Source organism: Bombina bombina, chromosome 4 (assembly GCF_027579735.1).
Source record: "Bombina bombina isolate aBomBom1 chromosome 4, aBomBom1.pri, whole genome shotgun sequence".
Taxonomy (NCBI): Eukaryota; Metazoa; Chordata; class Amphibia; order Anura; family Bombinatoridae; genus Bombina; species Bombina bombina.
Window position 1 is genome coordinate 499,546,219 of NC_069502.1, and position 17,264 is coordinate 499,563,482.

General features: G+C 42.8%; 1 protein-coding gene across 1 annotated transcript in view; it reads right to left on the reverse strand.

Annotated features, from left to right (window-relative positions):
* Positions 1–763: 763 nt before the first annotated feature.
* Positions 764–17,264, reverse strand: part of KHDRBS2 (KH RNA binding domain containing, signal transduction associated 2) — a 1,203,795-nt gene continuing 1,187,294 nt past the window's right edge. Inside the window, exon 9 of the mRNA XM_053710406.1 lies at positions 764–1,155. Coding sequence (XP_053566381.1) covers positions 1,058–1,155 — 98 coding nt within the window. The 3' untranslated portion in view covers positions 764–1,057. The remainder of the gene's footprint in view (positions 1,156–17,264) is intronic.

Genomic DNA, 17,264 nt, shown 5'->3' on the forward strand with positions numbered 1-17,264 from the left:
AATCTTACCTCTTTTAACTCCGTTACATTCTCACGGGAGACATGCTAGTAGTGCAAACAAGTCAATAAGAGTTTTGGTTTAGCAAGATGAAACTTAGAGTGAAGTTTAGAAGCCATTTAAAGTAATAGGTCAGTTCCCCATTAACATGCCGTACATTAGTGATTTCTAACCGTAATTCATATAACAGTTTAGTTGTTAACGTTTAAATTATTTAACAAGCAAAAGTTATTAATACAGCTTTTAGAATATTACACAAGATACTTAAAACAAACTTGGGTTCATTTTGTAATTTTAAAGGTAACATTTTAGGTATCCCTAGAAAAAGGAAATAAAGCAGGCATTTAGAACTTAAAAGCAAGTAATTGCAAATTTAGTTTCTTCCAAAATCTTTCAGCTTTATTGACAAATTATGGCAAACATATTTGACAAATTATGATTTCCTATTTAGATAAGATTACACATTGAACTTTATATGATAAATTTTTAACAAATACAGATTAAAACACTGAACAAATTCAGTTAGCTACATACATATAGTAGCTGATGTGTCCAACCCCATTAATACAGCATTTAAAATTACATTTACAAACTTAATACTGAACATTTTTTTCTTTCTTACATAAATATTAAAAAGCCAATTTAAAACATGTTATCTACACTTTAATTGTATGTTCAAAAATCATATTACAATAGATTAGCAATCCTACACATGAAGTCCAGGCTTTCCATGATTTGTATGCATGTTGATTTTTAGGAGCTTTAACACTTTCATGCTTTTGTAGAAAGTTACACACCAAACTGAATAACAACCAAGAAGACATTATCCTGCTTAATGGACTATAAACAACATGATTCCGCAAGTATTTTGAGTCAGAGTTAGAAAATGATATTAAAGCCAATGTCACATCAATGTCATTGCAAATACAGAAAGTACACAGGGAAACCTCAAACAGTAATCCCAAAGATAAAAATGGACTATTACTTGTTTGTTGCTGTTAATGTAGAGCCAATAGGCTTTTAACTGTCTTTAAGAAGAGGCCACAATTGAAGAAGACCTTCAATATCGAACATACGGGTGTTCTCGGTAGGCCCCTCTTGAGTTTCTTGGAAGTGGTGCTTTTAAACTGGATCGCGATGTGGCCCAATCGTCCTGTCCTGGAACCAATAGAAACAAAAACATTTCTCAAATAAATGCAAATGAGGAATACAGAGCTGTTCATATCTATTTTTTATATAAATGCAACAAAGGTAGTGTTCTTACAAATGATCAATTAAGAACAAAAAATGACACTTTTAAGACAATAAGGTATCTCCCTCAGTTTTGAAAAATATTTAAAGGAGCTTTGTTACTGATTTTTTTATTATTATTATTTATTATTATTATTTTCAGATATTAATGTTAAGACCTTCACATAATATTTATTTATGACAAAATAATCTTATCTCTGGTACCATGAATTACTCTCTGGCCTTAAGTACAAACTGCTCACATTACAATCTATCTATAGAGATTAAAGGGACACACAATACTAAATACAATTTATGTACCGCCTCTAATCATCTGAGCGGATATTCTGGAGCCTGGGTTACACTGCAGTTCAAAAATATAACTAGAGGAAGGAAGGCAATAACCTCAATACTATGCTTACAGAAAAAAATAAACAAAAGACAACTTTCACATTGACCTGATCTAGAAATTATATCTCAATATAGATCTTCAATGAATCTAGACCATAGCTTTTGCAAATAAACAAGCATAAGTGCCATTAACTCTGTAGTTTCTCCACAAAAGGGAATACAACTTTATATTTGGTGTTATATTTTTATTTTTATAGTTATGATAACAGATAAGGACAATAAGAACCAACTAGTATACTTATTATCCTTCCTATAAATAGTATTGGCCAAAGTATATTCAGGACAGCTTAATGCATATTATTTTTTTAATTTTCTTTTAAATAATGGCTCCCTGATATTTATCTATTTTTAAAAAAATTATTATCCTGAACCTTTAACACATTGCTAAATACATTCTCCCTTTTCTTCTGAAAGCATTAATAAGAAAGTAAAGTATTTGAATATTAATTTTACTTGTTTTAGTACATGTGTTATTTATGTGTGAATATTGAAATAATTTAAATAATAATAAATAAAATAAATAATTGGATAAAATACAGGGAGTGAGGGGCGGAGCTTAGCCACGCAGGCGAATGGCTGTGTATTGAAAAAGCTCCTGAATTCTTTGGCAGTACAAGAAGATAAAAATGGCAATCTCCTAACCTATTTCCCCTAATCTATAAGGGACAACACGGCTCATCACCCTGCCTGACAGGTCTTTACAACTTTAGCCTGTCTGCCTCATTATAGGAGTGGGAGCTACTGGGGCTTGCAGTCAGCGCGGAGCTTGGGGCCTTCTATACCGGTTGGAGCTCTAAGGAACCACACAGACTTGGGAGCGGAGTGTGAGGAGGTCTTAACACAGCTACCGCTGTTAGGTGAGAAACAAGCACTGCCGCCCGTAAAGCCACGTGGCCGCAACACATAAGACTTACTCCTCGCGCACCGCTATCAGTACACACACGAATCTGGGCCCAGATTTCAATATACCTGTGAGCTGCGATCACGCTCCCTGAACAGCATTTACATTCAGCCGAGGGCAGCCTTACCTGCTCCATTGCCTTCATAAAACGCTGCGTAGCAGCATACCACTGTCCTCCATCTTGTCAGCCAACAGGAAAAGCGGCGGCCTTATCAGCAATCTCCAACGCTACCTAAGTTAGCAACGCTGCCCTCTGGCCACTGTCACTCTCCTCTGGACATTGCCCCGGTGCAGTCTTGGACTTATTAAAAGTTTATTGCCCCCCAGACACAATGAGGGGGAGAAGAGAGGGGTGAGGGGAACCATATAAGATGATACCAAAGCAGGAACAAAAACAAAACAAAAAAAAAAGAGAAGAAACAAAAGAAAAAATAAATAAGACAAATAAAATAATAATACAAATAAAAAGTGAAAAAGACAACAAAATAAAAATATAATAGACACAGATAAATAGCCCTTCCAGCACACCAGCAGTGCAGACAGGCAGATAGACTCAGCAACTATATCCCTTTCAGGCAGGGAACTACTCAGATATGCCTTGCAAGAAACACATAAATAAAATTGATAAAGGCACACCAGTTCGCACTCTGAGTGGATACCTAAAACAAGTTGAACACAACACCCTGGAGGCCTCAGGTGGCATGGAATCCAACCAAAACACACCCCAGCCATCCCTGCAAATTACAGACATGCATTCTACACAGCACATTACAAGAGAGGACTTGCAACACCTCTCCTCAAAAGAGGACATTAGAAATGCAGTGAAAGAAATGCGTGACATGTTTAATGATCTCAGGAAAGACATAAATTCTCTGGACACCAGATTGACACACTCTGAGACCAAACAAGCTGAAGCCAATACATCAGTCACGCAGATGCAACTGGAAATCCAGCAGCAATCAGAAACCATACAAGTTCTATCTGACAAATTAGAGGACTTGGACAATAGGGGTCATCCCAATAACTTGAGATTCAGAGGTGTGTCGGAAACAATACACCCTCCAGCAATTGAGGGGTACTTGCAAAGCCTGTTTTGCACACTTAAAAACACCCCAACATCTCCTGATCTGCCACTGGAATGCGCCCACAGGGCACTGCGGGCAAGACCACCTCCTAAAGCACCTCCCAGAGACATAATAGTCCGCTTTTTAAATTTTAAAGATAAAGAAGAAATACTCCAATGTGCATGCACCAAGCAACCAGTCCAGCATGCAGGCGAGGTCTTACAGATCTTCTCTGACCTTTCACCAACTACCTTGCTGAAGAGAAGGGAATTGACCCCCATCACAGCGAAGCTGAGGACTAACAAGATTCAATACCGTTGGGGTTTTCCTGTATCAATAATCGCCACATGGAACAACAAAACAGCAATTTACCGTCCTGGATCAGATGCCCAAGCCTTCTTGGCCAGCCTCTCGGTGGAAGACAACACGCTCCCACGGGGTGCTGATTTGGAGGCCTCCACTTCGGCTCCCTGACAGTGTGGATGGACTCAACATACACCACCAGATGTGACATTTGGTCATGCTGCTTGATCCTGTCAACCCAGTATCCTTTTTGTATTATTGAATTGGGGGGCAATAGTGTCCCTTCACCCTGGGACATGTAGAACATAATGGCCCATGGTCTGACAGCATTTTCACAGTTATCACAAGCCCGCTTTGTGCTCATTTCGGGCCTATGACATACAAAAAAAATAAAAAAGACATAAAGATATTTTTAAAATTGCTGCTTCTGTTGGGCGGTTATTGTTGTATGTTTGCATGTGATCTTTGCCCGGGCCACCGGCACGGGAAACTCTATGCACCCATGTTGATGTTTAAAAATGTTTATGTTTTGTACTGTTAGGCACTTTCTTAATGAATATAATATAACAAATTGCCTTGTTTTCCCTGTTTCCCCTCCTCCCACTCCCCCTCCCCCCTACTTTCCTCTCTCCCCCTCCCCCACCTCCCTTCCCTTCCTCCCTCCCCCACCCCTCCTCCTTTCACTTCCTCCCTCCCCTCTCCTTTTCTTTCCCTCTTCCCTTCCCCTTCCTCCTCTTTTCCCTCCCTCCACAACCCTCCCTCCTTGCCTTTCCTTCCCTTGCCCTTCCCTCCCCCTCATTTCCCCGTCTCTTCTCCATTTGTTTTCCTTTCTCCCCCGCCTTTCCCCATGATGCCATGCCTAAGATACTACCAGGGTTGGGGATTCCCTAAACCCTGGAAAATTTTCATGATGTAATAAAGATTGTACTTGCCAAAGGATTACTTTCCCTTCTTCACCTCTCCTTCTGCACGAGTGGTATATCTTAACGACTCGAGTAGTTGTTGTTTCTTTTCTCCACAGAGGTTCTCTCTTCTCTACTCTTAAATTCTGTCTCTCACTCCTCTTCGTTGCCTGAATACCCTCAGGTAACCCCTTCCTTTTTCTCTCTCTTACGAGTGCTCCGGATACAACTCTAATACATTACTTCCCTTTTACGCTTACTTTCCTACTGTTTTTTTTTTCCCTTTCCCCTCTCACCTCACACAAAGATGACTCTCTCACAACGTAGGTTCAGTCTACATAGCCTTAATCTCACCACGATCAATGCAAATCAATGCAAAGGGCCTGAATGACCCGGGCAAGAGATCGATAGCACTAAGAGAACTCAGTAAATTGCACAGTCACATTCTCTTCCTACAGGAAACCCATTTCCGCAAGGGCAGGGAACTATTTGCCTCAGGAAACTCTAAAAAATGCGGGGTTGGTATTCTTGTTCACCACTCTGTTCCATTAAAAATTTCACACGTAGAGAGAAACCCAGAGGGTAGGTTCTTACTCCTAAGAGGCACGCTTTACGATCACCCATTGACGTTAGCTACACTCTACGCACCAAATTCAGACCAACACCACTTTATGAAAAAAATTTCAAAGCTTGTATTGGACACCACTTGAAGCAAGTATAGACACTTCTAACGGCTCAACCAGCAGCCCCAGTAAAATTATTAAATCATTCAAGACAACCATAGCAGATTTACAGCTACATGATGTTTGGAGAACACTCCACCCGACAGATAAAGATTACACATATTTCTCACCACCGCACAACAAATACTCTCGTATAGATTACTTTCTCTTTGACTCAACCGGGTTGGACATGGTTAATAAAAGCTCAATAGGCCCAATAACATGGTCGGACCATGCCCCTTTAACTTGTAATATACAATGGCCTGACATACCCCCCACAGCGTACATATGGAAGCTGGACGAGTTTCTTCTGGAGAACCCAGAGGTAAAGGCGGATATCCAGAAATCTCTCTTGGATTACTTATCACATAATGACCCCTCACATACTTCAATCACGTCCTTCTGGGAGGCTCACAAATGTGTCGTTTGCGGAGAATTTCTCAAACATAAGGCCCGTCTGGTTAGACTGCAAAACCTGAAGCACAAACAGATCCTAGATAGTATTATATACCTAGAAACTACTCACAAACGCGACCCAAGTGACAAGGAGGTTTACAAGTCCTTAGAGAATGCAAAAAAACAACTCAGTAAACACTAACTCAAGGCCCTGCACTGCAAGATGCTAGTAACAAAACAACAATATTACGAAGGGGGCAACAAACCAGGCAAACTGTTAGCTAGAAGCATACGTAGGCAGCAACTAAAGTCGCACATACACTACATACAGGACACAGACGGCACAATACTGAGAGGTAGTAAACAAATAGCGAACTCCTTTCATGACTACTACACTAAGCTCTACAATATCTCCCTTACACAGGACATCTCACACCAAGCTAATAACACAACGTATAGACAAATGTTAATAGACGACTACCTGGCCTCAATAGACCTTCCCCACCTAGATAATGAAGACAGGGACTCCCTTGATGCCCCTATTAACGCTGAAGAACTCTCTCAGGCTATAAAAGACCTCCCTGGTGGGAAGAGCCCTGGCCCGGATGGGTTTACCCCCAGGTACTAGAGGACTTTCCTGGAGATCCTGGGACCCTCTATGCTAACTCTATTCAATTCACTCATGCATGACCCGACGCTTGCTGGCTCGATGTGAGAGGCCCACGTTGCAGTTATACCCAAACCGCGAAAGCCCACTACTTCCCCTGCCAATTTCCGCCCAATCTCGTTGCTTAATTCGGACGTGAAAGTCTTCGCCAAGATACTGGCAAGAAGACTAAATAAATTCCTCCCTGCTTTAATCGACTCTGACCAGGTTGGCTTTATACCTGGTCGGGAAGCGTGAGATAATACTAACAAAGTGATCCAGTTGATCAGTCACGCTCAAAACGAGGGTACCCCCCTGGTCCTCTTTTCGACCAACGCGGAGAGGGCCTTCGACCGGGTCGATTGGCTTTTTCTGCGTCGAGTCATGAGGGTGATGAATTTTGGCGAATCTTTCATAAACATGACCTTCACTCTGTACTCAACACCAAATGCCCGGATTCGGGTTAACGGCACACTATCGGACACTTTTAATATTACGAACGGGACCAGGCAGGGGTGTCCGCTTCTTTTCGCGCTCTCTATTGAAGCGCTAGCGCACAAGATAACGGGGAACCTAAAGATCACGGGACTGAGGATGGGCGATATCGACGTTAAACAAGCACTCTATGCGGATGATATCCTTTATACCCTCACTAATGTAGAGACCTCTGTCCCAGAGCTCCTACGAGAATTAGAACAGTACGGGAAGTTCTCAAACTTTCATATAAATCTATCTAAGTCTGAGTTACTGAATATTAATACCCCCATGGAGCATATCCAGACCCTAGCATCAAATCATAACATTACTATAGCTTTTTCCAAACTAAAATACCTGGGGATATACTTATCCGCCAACCCTGCCGATCTCTTCAAAAACAACTATTTAACACTGAAAAGGGAAATAACCAACGATCCGTCATTGTGGAAAAATAAAATGCTGTCATGGCTGGGAAAGATCGGCTTAATTAAAATGAATTTTCTGCCACGCATATTGTATATAATGCAAACAGTCCCTATTTCACTGCCCAATGACTTCCTAGCTCAATTACAACGCTCTCTTGAGCAGTTTATATGGCATGGCACAAGACCCAGAGTCTCTAGGAAGACTCTATACCTTCCTCGTGAAAGGGGCGTTCTGGGGTTCCCTGACTTGTCCAAATATAGACAAGCAATACTATTGCAAAGACTGATCGAGTGATCACGAAATACACCACAAAAACAATGGGTCAGACTTGATGGTCAAATTTTCAAGCGACACAACATCGGCGCTATGGCGTGGATCCCCACGCTAAGTCGCCCCAGGCTAATACTTAAATATCACTTAACTCTCACAACCCTTCAGGAATGGGACAGATTGCTGGAAACTAGCACTCATATCTCATCAACCTATTCCCCAATGGTTCCGATCATAGAGAACCCTGAGCTCCCATACCATGTTTTGGGCACTAGGTTGGGCTCTGGTTACATCCTGCGCGACGGAATCTTGCATTTTGCACTTGAAGCAGGAAACTTTGGTCACAACGTGACCTATCGGAACGACACAGGGAACTCCTTCAATCCTGGCTCAGATACCATCAGTTATTGCACTTCCTGCTACACCATAAACGCAGGGGGAGCTTTAACAGAGAGCTCACGCCGTTTGAGGCTCTCTGTGTGGATAATACCCCGCCTAGGCGGCTGATATCTAAAGTTTATAAACCTTTGCTTCTACCTCCGGATGCCCAACTACCTGCTTACACGTTGGCTTGGCGAGGAGATCTCATTAATACAATAGACAAGGAGGATTGGACTAGAGCGTTCATACTAACAAAAAGGTCCTCTGTCTTGGCGGTTGTTCAGGAAATCCACCTTAAATTGTTGACTAGGTGGTACTACACCCCGGCGAGACTACACAGGCTCTCTTCCCATCAGCGAGCCCCCTGTGCTGGATAGGTTGCGGGGGCCATGGCACGCTCCATCACATTTGGTGGGCATGTCCCAGACTACAGGGTTATTGGACGGCTGTATTCGAGAATATGTCACACAAGTTACAGACTCCTATCCTGCATACACCTGAGACATTGCTACTCCTACACCTTCCCAAGACCAGGGATGACCCCACTAAGGCTCTTATGTTGTTCATGATCACTGGCGCCAAAAGGCTTATCCCTCGAGGGTGGAAGTCTTCACGGATCCCCACCCTTAACGAGTGGCACTCCTCAGTGGAGGACTTATTGAACCTGGAAAAACTACATTACCTGAAAATTAAACAACTAGAAACCCATGAGATGATGTTAGCAATTTGGAACGGCACCACACTTTAATGCCCACTAATAAACAGGGTAGCACTCACCCTACAAACATTTACCTGCCACGAACCAGAATATTGGACAACCTCCCTTACCCTTTCTCCCGCGTCATCCCCCTTTTTTTTTTTTTCTCTTTCTCTACCCCTCCCTTGCAGGGTATACCTTCTATTCCTTTTCACTCTTCTCTTTATTCTTTCTCATTTCTGAATTCTCCTGAGCACACAATTTAGTTTTATTTTTTACGTTTATTACTGATTTGAATATTTCAAACTCTCCATATGATGTAAATCTATTAAAATCACAAAATTATCAAGCTTTACCAACTTGTTTAGAACCAAGGACTGATACAGACATTCCTGAACGTTATTACTCTGGAACAAGAACAACTACCTTACCTACTAGGTGGAACCTCATTATGCTTGTAATTTTTGTTTATGAGTCGATCTATGATATCAATAGACTGACAGTGTCTTTTTCTTTTCATATATTTTATTTCTTCCCCTGTTCAAAGAATTGCACTGTGTAATGATGGATTTTACTACTGTATCATTAATTAATACTCTCAATAAAGCTTGTTTTTTTAAAAAAAAAAAAAAAAATACAGGGAGCACTGCATAGTAGTAAATGGGTCATACTCAGATTGGACAATGATAGATTGGACAATGATAATCAGTGGAGTCTCCTAGGGATCAATACTGGGCTCTGTTCTTTTTAATATTTGTATTCATTTTTATTCATTACTTAGAGCAAGGATTAAATAGCAAAATCTCTACTTTTGCAGTTGATACAAAGTTGTGTAAGGTCATTAGGTCAGTGCAGGATAAAATTACTTTTCAAGAGGATTTACAAAAATTGGAAGAATGGGCTGGCAAACGGAAAATGAGATTTAATACTGGAAAATGTAAGGTTCTACATTTTGGAAGTAAAAATAAGCAAACAATTATTTAAATAGTGCTAGCAAAACAAATGAGGAAAGGGATTTGGAAGTACTTATAGATAACAAGCTAAACATGGGTGCACAATGCAGGGTAGTTGTTTCTAGGGCAAATAAGATACTAGCATGTTAATCCAAGGAAATTGTTCGCTACATTAGATCACAATTTAAGGCTATGATTGCTTATGTTAAATATAATGAGAAGATAAGCTCATTTGGAGCTTTTATTGTAAATCAGGTAGGATCTGTATACGGTAAACGTGATGGACTTCTGTCTTCTTTCAATCTCATCTACTATGTTACTATAATAATGATAATTATAATAATAATACAAAATAATATATCTCCAGTAAGGTTTTAGGTAAAATGTTAATTGAATTAGTGTATTGTTCTTTTTCTTTTTGACAGCCCTGCCTGGGACTTTTTTGTAATTGTGCACCTGGGGCCTAATTCTCTAAAGCTCTCTGGTATGACAAGATTCTACAAGATGACCCTGGTTTTCAAAATGCTACACATTGCCTTAACCAGCTTTTTGATTTGCAGTTTTCTGAAAACCTTTTTGTCCTCTCTAGAAAGCATGGAATACCCACAGTTTTAACCTGTAAGCAAGAGGGGTTTAATGCCCCTTTATATAGGGCTTCACCATAAAGATTCAGTGACCTGAGGGCATGTCTAAAAAGCAAAGACGGTCGGTCGCATTTCCTGAAGCTCCTCAAGAGATTAATGTAATCTGTATATTATCATAAAGTCTAGCCGTCATCTAACTATTTTAAATACATTGGCAGAATCTTTGATCCAAGCTGCTTAGCTATATACAAATTGCACCATGTTCTGGCTGTACAAAATCATTCTCAGCTTGATCTGATCATAGTTCATGGCCTACTGCAGAAATCTTCACCTCCCCTCCCAGGCCAGGGTAAAGTGCCACGTTATAATCATGCTTATGAGCAAAGACTACCACAATTCAGTGAGCTCTATTATCACAGAGATTGAACAAAAGCTCCACCACAACTTAGCTGATATCATTGCGACTTTGCAAGGGGACGATTCAGAAGTTTCTTTACTTACTGAGATAAAAATAGAGCCTGCCACGCCAACTAGAGCCCAGCCATATGAACCTGAAAAATCGCAATTTGTTCCTGCAACAGACCCCCTTCGATGTGGTGTATGTGGAATAATGGAGAAGAGAGAAACACAATAGACAAGCAAACTATTGTTGGATTCATCAGGGATGCGTTGTGATGTTCCAGTGTGCCATAAAATGCACCAAGAAGTCGACACAGAAACAACAGCTAATCTGCTGGAGCGAGCTAGCATACCACAAAACGCAGGTATCATTCCGATGTCACCGGCATGTGAAATAATACTCACCCAGTGTAACTGGATTGCTGAGGGGGTTGTGTTTATGGTGACTCTTCAGGGCTCCTACTACTCCTACTGTTCAAAGATGAAACCAGTAGCACCTTTAGTTGTTTTGGGGCACGAGAAATGTATAACTCTGTTTGAAGCACACCGCCTTGCAGCCTTGAAATCTGCCCTTATGCTTGGACTGTCGCACCTGGGTATAGTTACCTTAGACTCACTCTCCATAGCAACACTTGGGACTAAGGTCTCCTTGTCACTTGGGCTTGAGATAGATTTGCCACAGAAACAAATGGACTCTCCTGATACCCCACTTCAATGCGGCATAGATTAAGCTCTATCAAATACCGGATGTGTAAGGGAATTCACTTCATACAATATCCCAAACCTTTTTCTCCCATCTAGTTTGTTGTTTCATGTACACTAATGTCGTTAGATTTATATATTTGCTGTTTAACACTAATTCTAGCATTACCCTTAAAAACATATTTCCAAATTTTTATTTTATTTTATATATATATTTTATTGAATGTTTATGCTTAGGCTGAGATCAATTTATTTTGACTATAATTCCAAATTGTTCCTTCCTTATTTACATGTCAGGTCATGTTTAAAATTACAGGAGATATTAAGGCCCCATTGGAACTTGAACAGGGTAACTGTCAGGGTTTTTTCCCTGTTGTGTTTGCCATGTGCTGCTGGAAGCCATTTTACTCACCTCTCTTCCTGACTATGGTGCATTGTGGGGGATGTTGCTCAATTCCTGCACTTCCTTTTATGGCCAAACTGCTGTGCATCATCCATGTGAGACAGGATACAGTCTCAGAATTGTGATGTCATCACTTATTATTTAAAGGGCCTCGGTTCAGTATGCTTTGCCTTTGCGTTGTCTGAGACCTGTTTGTGAGAGTTCCTGTGTATTACCTGGCTGCCTGACGTCCTTCCTGGTTCCTGATCCCTGGCTTGTTCCTGACTCTGCTGTTTCCCTTGTTCCTGATTCCAGCTCGTCTGACTATTTGCTTTGGCTCCTGACTCAGCTCGTCTGACTACCAGCTCTGGTTTTGATTCCTGGCTTGTTATTTGACTTGTGGACTTTTTATTATTTTTTGCTATTTAATAAAGGTGTGATTATTTTTGCACTTCTCGTCTCAGTCTGATTCCTGGCACCCTGACATTATGCAAAGGCCATGAATCCTGATAGTGCTAATAATCCACCTTTACCTGCCATCATTTCAAGGATGGATGTACAGTATCACTGCTTGGATCAATTTGCACTAGCCCTGCAAACCCAGCTGACTCGCACTGCACATTTGGACCAAAGTGTCCTGCAAGTTATGGCTGCTCCTTTTTCCGCTGCTGCACCTATGCCTACCCGGAGCATGTCTGGTTCTGCACCACTACCTCAGCGATATGGAGGCGATCCTATTCAGTGCAGAGGGTTTTTGAACCAGGTGGGCATTTACTTTGAGATGTTACCTCAGGCGTTTCCCTCTGACAGAGCTAAGGTGGGATTTCTCATCTCATTACTCTCCGACACAGCTCTTGCCTGGGCTAATCCCTTGTGGGAGACTAATAAACCTGTGATTTCAAATTACCTTGAATTTGTGGCCTCCTTTCGAAGGGTATTTGATGTTCCGGCTCGCTCCTCCTCTGCTGCTAAACAACTCATGTCCATTCAGCAAGGTACAAGATCTGTTGCTCAGTATGCTATTGAGTTCCGTACGCTTGCTGCAGAGGTAGGTTGGAACAATGAAGCCCTTGTTGCCGCCTTCTTTCATGGGCTCTCTGATGCGATTAAAGACGAAGTTGCTGCCAGAGATTTACCAGAGTATCTCGAAGCATTGGTACCTTTTTTGATCCTAATTGACATCAGACTCAGAGAGAGGCCCTCTTTCAAGGAGCACTTGCGGAAGCCTCCTGTTCTGTTGTCTCCTACGTGTTTGTTCCCACCCATACCTCCCTCTCCTCCCATGCCTCCTGGTCCCGAGTCACCAGGTACTGCTGAGCCGATGCAGCTGGGATTCACGTGCCTCTCCGCGGCGGAGAAGGCCTTTAGGAGGAGGGAGGGGCTCTGCCTCTATTGTGGGTTACAGGGCCACCTTTTGAAGTCTTGTCCTACACTGCCGGGAAATGCTTACACCTAAGGTCCTGTGGGGGGCAGACCTTGGGTGGTTTATCCTCGTCCCCGGAACTGCTTAAGGAGAAACCTTTGGTCACGGTTGTCCTTTCCTGGGTGGACTCCTCCATAGTCACCCAGGCTCTTGTTGACTCCGGTACTGTGGGCTATTTCATTGACAGTGCTTTTGTATCAAAGCACTCCATTCCTGTTTTGCCTCAGTCTGTTCTGCTTGCTATTGAGGCCATTGATGGCAGGTCCCTTCAGCCCGCACTCGTTACTCACAAAACTGCTCCGTTGTCCATGGCTGTTGGGGCTCTCCATTTTGAAACCTTCCAGTTCCAGGTGATAAACTCTCCACATTTTCCGGTTGTTCTGGGTTATCCCTGGCTCCAAAAGCGCAATCCCAGTCTCGACTGGTGCATGTCCGATATTTTGTCGTGGTCCCCGCAATGTATTTCCTCTTGTCTTTGGAAACCAGTTAAAGTCTTGTGCACTTCTTCAGTTTCTCAATTGCCAGAGGAGTACCGAGAGTTCCTAGACGTGTTTGACAAGGTGCGTGCCGGTACGTTGCCTCCTCACCGGTCCTACGATTGTGCCATAGACCTGCAACCCGGAGCCATTCCTCCTCGGGGCCGGGTGTACCCTCTGTCTGTTGCAGAGAATTGTGCTATGGAGGAGTATGTTGCCGATGCTCTGTCGCGGTGGATTATCCGCAAATCCTGCTCTCCTGCAGGGGCTGGCTTCTTCTTTGTGAAGAAAAAAGGTGGCGAGTTAAGACCATGTATCGATTATAGGGGTCTTAATTGTCTTACCATTAAGAATGCTTACCCTATTCCGCTTATTACGGAACTCTTTGACCACCTCAAGGGAGCTACGGTCTTTATTAAATTTGATTTGAGAGGAGCGTACAATCTCGTTAGGATTAAGGAGGGCCACGAATGGAAAACAGCATTTTAACACCAGGAGCGGGCATTATGAGTATCTTGTAATGCCCTTTGGCCTATGTAATGCTCCTGCTGTTTTTCAGGAATTTATAATGATGTCCTACGAGATATGTTGCAACAGTGTGTTGTGGTGTCCTTAGACGACATCCTCATACACTAACCCACACTTGAGGCTCATCGTTCTGATGTTTCACGGGTTCTTCAGAGACTACGTGAGAACGGCCTGTTTTGTAAACTCGAGAAATGTGAGTTCCATCAGACTCAAGTAACCTTCCTAGGTTATGTTATCTCTGTTGCACGGTTCTCCATGGATCCTGACAAGTTATCTGCAGTTCTGCAGTGGCCTCACCCAGTTGGTCTTCGGTCTATTCAACATTTTTTGGGGTTCACCAATTACTATAGAAAGTTTATTAAAAACTTTTGTTCCTTGGTCAAACCTATCACAGACATGACCCGTAAAGAGAATGATCCACTCCATTGGTCACCTATTGCCATTAAGGCCTTTGATAGTCTTAAGACTGACGTTGCTGCCGTTCCAGTTCTGGCTCATCCTAACCATGTCCTGAATTTCGTTCTTGAGGTCAATGCGTCTGAGACTGGAGTAGGTGCCCTCTTGTCTCAACGTCCTACGCCTGACGATTCCTTGCATCCGTGTGGTTTCTTCTCTAAGAAATTGTCTCCAGCGGAGTGCAATTATGGAATTGGCAACAGGGAATTACTGGCCATAATTTTGGCACTTAAGAAATGGAGGCATCTACTCGAGGGTGCTAGCGTGCCAGTGCTCATTATTACTGATCACAAGAATTTAACTTATCTATCTGAAGCAAAACGTTTGTCGCCCCGACAGGCCAGATGGGTGCTATTTTTGTCTCGGTTTAATTATGTGGTCTCCTACCTGCCTGGTAGTAAGAATAGTTAGGACTGATGCCCTCTCTCGACAATTTTCGCCTCTGTCCAAGGAAGAGTCTGTATCTACTCCTGTTATACCTCCTGACCATATTTTGGCTACCATACGTACTAATTTGACTTCTCCCTTGGGGGAGGAGATCCTGGCTGCACAAACCAATGCACCTCCTGAGAAACCTAGTGGTAAGTGTTTTGTTCCTGAGAATCTTCAATCTAAAATTTTGCACATTTACCACTATCCTAAACCACAGGTCACTCAGGCAAGAACCAAATGATTTGGTCTGTCACTCGACAATTCTGGTGGCCAGGTCTTCGTTCTGATGTTGCTGCGTATGTTGCCTCCTGCTCAGTTTGTGCACAGAATAAGACTCCTCTACGTCTTCCTGTGGGTCTTCTTCAACCTATTGCTAATGGTGAGCGTCCTTGGACACAACTTTCCATGGACTTCATTGTCAAGCTCCCTGTTTCCAATGGCAATACTGTTTTTCTAAAATTTCACATTGCATTTCCTTGATTAAGCTGCCTACTGCTCAGGAGCTTGCTTCAATTTTTGGCCGGGAGGTCTTCCGTTACATGGGTTACCCAAGGAGATAGTGTCGGACCGGGGTATCCAGTTTGTCTCCAGATTTTGGCGTTCCCTTTGTGCTCAAATGGGGATCCAGCTTTCCTTCTCCTCGGCATATCACCCTCAATCCAATGGGGCTGCGGAACAGTCTAATCAAGCTCTGGAACAGTTCCTCCATTGCTATGTCTCAGATCACCACAATAATTGGTCTGAACTGTTACCTTGGGCAGAGATTGCTCGTAATAGTGCTATTAATGCTTCCTCCAAGATATCCCCGTTCATGGCGAATTATGGGTTTCAACCATCCTTGTTGCCCGATTCATTAATTTCTCAGGGTATTCCGGCTTTGGAGGCGCATCTCCGGCAACTCCGTTCCACGTGGGTGCAGATTCAGGATTGCCTTCATCGTTCTATGCAGCACCAAAAGTTCCAGGCTGATCATAGGCGTCTGCCCGCACCTTCCTACCAGGTTGGTGAGAGAGGTTGGCTGTCCTCCCGCAACTTGAACCTTCGTGTGCCTTCCAATAAATTGGCTCCCCGTTATGTTGGTCCTTTTTGAATACTCTGACGGGTTAATCCTGTGGCCTACGCTCTTGACCTTCCTCCTGCTATGCGCATCTCCAATGTTTTTCATGTCTCCCTCTTGAAACCATTGGTTTGTAATCAGTTTACCACTGTGTTGCCTTGTCCCCATCCTATCTTTGCTGACAACCATGAGGAGTATGAGGTCAGCAGCATTATTGACTCTTGTATGTCCAGGGGCCGTGAACAGTATTTGGTTCACTGGAGAGGCTACGGTCCGAAGGAGCGTTCTTGGGTTCCCTCCTCTGATGTTCATGCTCCCACCCTCCTCAGTGCCTTCCATGCCCGTTTTCCCAATAAGCCTTTTGTCCTCCCGCGGGGGAGGGGTCGTTGAGGGGAGGGTACTGTCAGGGTTTTTTCCCTGTTGTGTTTGCCATGTGCTGCTGGCAGCCATTTTAGTCACCTCTCTTCCTGACTATGGTGCATTGTGGGGGATGCTGCTCAATTCCTGCACTTCCTTTTATGGCCAAACTGCTGTGCATCATCCATGTGAGACAGGATGCAGTCTCAGAATTGTGATGTCATCACTTATTATTTAAAGGGCCTCTGTTCAGTATGCTTTGCCTTTGCATTGTCTGAGACCTGTTTGTGAGAGTTCCTGTGTATTACCTGGCTGCCTGACGTCCTTCCTGGTTCCTGATCCCTGGCTTGTTCCTGACTCTGCTGTTTTCCTTGTTCCTGATTCCGGCTTGTCTGACTATTCGCTTTGGCTCCTGACTCGGCTCGTCTGACTACCAGCTCTGGTTTTGATTCCTGGCTTGTTATTTGACTTGTGGACTTTTTATTATTTTTTTGCTATTTAATAAAGGTGTGATTATTTTTGCACTTCTCGTCTCAGTCTGATTCCTGGCACCCTGACAGTAACTGTCCATTCCACGAATATTGAGTGTACTTATTTCAAATACTGTCAGCATCTGATATGCCACTTTTAGATTCACGAATATTAAGCTATTAACAACATTATATTATTGCCTATCTCTACCCCACTAGTGG